The sequence below is a fragment of the Empidonax traillii genome, unplaced genomic scaffold, assembly GCF_003031625.1.
Source record: "Empidonax traillii isolate 1590-97213 ecotype Southwest subspecies unplaced genomic scaffold, ASM303162v1 scaffold1777:size77351, whole genome shotgun sequence".
NCBI lineage: Eukaryota > Metazoa > Chordata > Aves > Passeriformes > Tyrannidae > Empidonax > Empidonax traillii.
In genome coordinates, this window is record NW_020956970.1 from 1 (window position 1) to 4,940 (window position 4,940).

The 4,940-nt window shown below is 57.5% G+C and overlaps 1 protein-coding gene across 1 annotated transcript in view; it reads left to right on the forward strand.

Moving 5' to 3' along the window:
• Positions 1–606: 606 nt before the first annotated feature.
• The window catches only part of TSTA3 (tissue specific transplantation antigen P35B), a 6,364-nt gene continuing 2,030 nt past the window's right edge, over positions 607–4,940 (forward strand). Inside the window, exons 1-9 of the mRNA XM_027908647.1 lie at positions 607–780; positions 1,609–1,723; positions 1,928–2,056; positions 2,134–2,207; positions 3,112–3,245; positions 3,356–3,420; positions 3,885–3,951; positions 4,033–4,112; positions 4,223–4,322. Coding sequence (XP_027764448.1) covers positions 641–780; positions 1,609–1,723; positions 1,928–2,056; positions 2,134–2,207; positions 3,112–3,245; positions 3,356–3,420; positions 3,885–3,951; positions 4,033–4,112; positions 4,223–4,322 — 904 coding nt within the window. The 5' untranslated portion in view covers positions 607–640. The remainder of the gene's footprint in view (positions 781–1,608; positions 1,724–1,927; positions 2,057–2,133; positions 2,208–3,111; positions 3,246–3,355; positions 3,421–3,884; positions 3,952–4,032; positions 4,113–4,222; positions 4,323–4,940) is intronic.

Genomic DNA, 4,940 nt, shown 5'->3' on the forward strand with positions numbered 1-4,940 from the left:
ATTTTGGAGGTTCAGGGGAGGTGTGGGGTGCACACCTGGGATTTGGGGTGCAGGGCTTAGTGTGGGGGTGCAGATCTTGGGCTCGGCTTAAGCGGCGAGGCCTGGGTGTTAGACCTGGGATTTGGGGGTGCAGGGGAGGCACGAGGAGCAGAAGTGGGACTTGGGCTGCAGGGAGGGATTTGGGGTGCAGGGAGTTATTTGGGGTGCAGGAAGGGATTTTTTGGGGGCAGCCCTGAGGGTGCGGGGTGGGGGGAGGGGAAGATTTGGGGTACAGGGGATGATTTGGGGGTGCAGGAGATGATTTGGGGCAGAGCCCTGGGGACACAGGGGGTGATTTGGGTCCCAGCCCTGGGGCTGCAGGTGGAAGATTTGGGGGTGCAGGGGGGGGCAATTTTGGGGCCCAGCCCTGGGGCTGGCCCGCCCCTCCCACTCGTCCCGCCCCGTCCAGGTGTCCCCACGTGGCAGGTCTGGCCCCGGGCCGGTGTCACCGCCGCTGTCCCCAGTTTCCAGTCCCTGCAGCTGGGCCACGTCAGAGCCCAACCCGCCCCTCCCTCTCCCCCTTCTGCCAGAAACACCCAAAAACCGCCCCCAAAACGATCCCCCCCGTGTCCTCCCCCCACCTTCCCGCAGGGACGGGGCCATGACGGAGGTGACCAAGCGCATCCTGGTCACGGGGGGCACCGGCCTGGTGGGCAAGGCCATCGAGAAGGTGGTGGCAGATGGGGAGGGGCGGCCGGACGAGCGCTGGATCTTCGTGTCCTCCCGGGACGCCGACCTGACGTGAGTCGGGATTCCCCCTCGGGATCTCCCCGCGAGCCGCTCTGCTGAACCCCGAAATTTCCCCATCCCAGGACTGAGTTTTTTCTTGTAAACACCCCAATCTGCCACTGAACCCCGAAATTTACCCATCCCAGGGTTGGGTTTTGCCTTGGAAATCCCCCAATCTGACACTGAACCCCAAAATATCACCATCCCAGGGTTGGGTTTTGCCTTGGAAACCCACCCCTATCTGCCACTGAACCCCAAAATTTCTCCTCCCAGGACTGAGTTTTTCATTGCAAGGGCCCCAATCTGCTCTGTTGACCCCACTGAATCCCAAAATATCCCATCCCAGCATACAGATTTTCCTTGGAATCGCCACAATCTGCTCTGTTGACCCCCTCCCCCCCCCAAAACCTCCAAATCTCCCATCCCAGGACTGGGTTTTTCCTTGCAATCCCCACAATCTGCTCTGTTGACCTCACTGAACCCCAAAGTTTCCCATCCCAGGATTGATTTTTTTTTTCTTGTAAACACCCCAATCTGCCATCGAACCCCCAAGGTTTCCCATCCCAGGATTGGGTTTTCCATTGGAACCCCCTCAGTGTGCCACAGACCCCTGAAATCTCTCCTCCCACGACTGACTTCTTCCTTGGAAAGGCCTCAATCTGCTCTGCTGTCCCCTAACAGAACCCCAAAACATCCCATCCCACAATTGGGTTTTTCCTTGAAAAAAGCCCAATCCGCCACCGAACGCCAAAATTTCCCATCCCAGGATTGGGTTTTTCCTTGGAAACGCCCCAAACCTGCTCTGTTGACCTCAGCGAATCCCAAAATCCCCCATTCCAGGAGCAGCTCCGAGACCAAGGCCCTGTTTGAGAGGCACAGGCCCACCCACGTCATCCACTTGGCCGCCATGGTCGGGGGCCTCTTCAAGAACATCCGCTCCAACCTGGATTTCTGGGTGAGCACATGGAAAACCGGCTCTGGGTGGATGGGGGGGGGGGTTCCCTGGGGATGTGGGGATGCAGGGATATGGGGGCTGGTCCTGCTTCCAGAGCCAAGAGCTCCAGGGGTTCCAGGAGTTGTTAACGAGTCGTCGCTCGGCGGGCGAAGGGATTTTGGGGAATGCCCATCCCACAGTCCCGACAAAACCCTCCTTTCCCAGAGGACCAACATCCACATCAACGACAACGTCCTGCACTCGGCCCACGAGATGGGGGTGGAGAAGGTGGTCTCCTGCCTCTCCACCTGCATCTTCCCGGACAAGACCACCTATCCCATCGACGAGACCATGGTGAGCGCTCCCATCCCCTCCCCGCGGCATTCCAGGGAATTCCCTGCCTGACTCTCCGCTCCCCCCTGTGTTCCCAGATCCACAACGGGCCCCCCCACAGCTCCAACTTCGGCTACTCCTACGCCAAGAGGATGATTGACATCCAGAATAGGTGAGGATGGGGACACACACACAGGAGACCCTTCCCAGGGTGGGAGCCCCCCTTGGTTATCGGGTGATGGGAATCCCCGTGGGAGGATGAGGAGGGTGGATGAGGAAGGAGGGTCGTGCAAAGCTGGCACAGGGTGTCCAGGGAAGTGTTCCGAGGTCAGGTTGGATGGGCCTTGCAGCAAATGGGATAGTGGGAGGTGTCTCCTTGCTCGGTGGTTGGGTGAGATGACCTGGAAGAGTCCCTTCCAACCCAACCCATTCCATGATTCTATGCCTGAAATCCATTCCCAGATCCCTACACCCATCCCGTGATCCTGTGACCAAAATCTGTCCCCAAATCCTCAAGACCATCCCATGATTTTACAACCAAAATCCAGTCCCAATCCCCAAACTCGCCCCATGGTTCTGGGAACAAAATCCATTCCCAAATCCCCAAACCCATCCCATGATGCTATGGCCAAAATCCAGTCCCATTCCCAATCCCATCCCATGACTCCATGACCAAAATCCATTCCCAAATCCATCCCATGATTCTGTGACCAAAATCTGTCCCCAAATCCTCAAGCCCATCCCATGATTTTACAACCAAAATCCATTCCCAATCCCCAAATCCATCCCGTGATTCTGACCAAAATTCCCAAATGCATCCCATGACTCCATGACCAAAATCCATCCCAAATCCCATCCCGTGATTTTTAGGACCAAAATCCATTCCCAGTCCCCCACAAACCCCAGGATTCTGCGACCAAAATTGACCAATCTGTGACCCGTGGGATTCCCGGGATTTAAACGGCGCCGGGGTGGAAGTTGGGGGGATACCTGGGATCAGCAGGTGGAGGTGCAGCTGGTTGGGCTCTTCTGGGGCCATCCCAGTCCTTGAGACCCCCATCCCTGCTCCCATCCAGGGGTTATTCGGAGCAGCACGGCCGGCGCTTCACCGCTGTCATCCCCACCAACGTCTTCGGGCCACACGACAACTTCAACATCGAGGACGGCCACGTCCTGCCAGGCCTCATCCACAAGGTCTACCTGGCCAAACGTGAGCCTGGCAGGACTCCTGGGGTTTGTTTTTTTTTTTGGGGGGGGAGAGGTTTCCTCCTCCCCACCTGCTCCTTGAGGTGGTGATGGACACGCTCCTTCCTCCTGCAGAGTCCGGCTCCGCCCTGACCGTGTGGGGAACGGGAAAGCCCAGGAGACAGTTCATCTACTCCCTGGTGTGTGGGGCTTTGGGGAGCTGGGAATGGGGCTGGAAAGGCTGGAATGAGACCCCAGAGGGGGCTGAGTCCTCTTGGTTTGTCCTGGGCCATCCTCAGGGTTGGGTTCCCTTGGGATGGGAGGGCAAGCGCAGAAAACAATTCATCTACTACTCCCTGGGGTGTGGGGCTTTGGGAAGCTGGGAATGGGGCTGGGAAGGCTGGAATGGGTCCCAGAGGGGGCTGAGCCTGCCTGGGCCATCCATGGGATTGGGTTCCCTTGGGATGAGAGGGCAAGCCCAGGAAACAATTCATCTACTACTCCCTGGGGTGTGGGGCTTTGGGAAGCTGGGAATGGGGCTGGCAGGGCTGGAATGGGTCCCAGAGGGGGCTGAGCCTACCTGGCTTGTCCTGGGTCGGGTTCCTCGGGATGGGAATGCTGGGAACAGCAATGACCCCCTCAAGGGTCACGTGCTCTCCCACAGGACCTGGCCCGGCTCTTCCTGTGGGTCCTGCGGGAATACGACGAGGTGGAGCCCATCATTTTGTCAGGTGAGCCCCCCCAGCCTCCCCTCCCACTCCATCCATCCCCTCTCCACGAGGGAACAGCCACGATCCCGCCCTTCTCCGCAGTGGGAGAAGAAGATGAGGTGTCCATCCGGGAGGCGGCAGAGGCCGTGGCCGAGGCCATGGATTTCAGGGGAGAGCTGGTTGTATCCTTCACCTGGGGGACATCCCGTGCTCCAGAGCATTCCACCAGGATGTGGAGGGGTGGGGGGGAAAACCAACCCCAGTTTTCCCTCCTTAATCCCTCCCGCCCCAGTTTGACCCCACCAAGGCCGACGGGCAGTTCAAGAAGACGGCCAGTAATGCCAAACTGCGGCGGTACCTGCCCGGCTTCCAGTTCACTCCCTTCAGGAAAGGTGAGCTCCTACCTCATCTGGGTGCTCCATCCTTCGGGATGAGGGACCAGGGTGGTGAAACGCTGGCTCAGGGTGTCGAGGGAAGTGTTCCGAGGTCAGGTTGGATGGGCCTCGGAGCAACTGGGATAGTGGGAGGTGTCTCCTCGCTCGGTGGTTGGGTGAGATGACCTGGAAGAGTTCCTTTCCAAACCCAACCCATTCCATGATTCTATGCCTGAAATCCATTCCCAAATCCCCAAATCAGTCCCATGATCCTGTGACCAAAATCTGTCCCCAAATCCTCAAGACCATCCCATGATTTTACAACCAAAATCCAGTCCCAATCCCCAAACTCGCCCCACGATTCTGGGAACAAAATCCATTCCCAAATCCCCAAACCCATCCCATGATGCTATGGCCAAAATTCAGTCCCATTCCCAATCCCATCCCGTGATTCCATGACCAAAATCCATTCCCAAATCCATCCCATGATTCTGTGGCCAAAATCTGTCCCCAAATCCTCAAGCCTATCCCATGATTTTACAACCAAAATCCATTCCTAATCCCCAAATCCATCCCATGATTCCATGACCAAAATCCATTCCCAAATCCCATCCCGTTATTTTAGGACCAAAATCC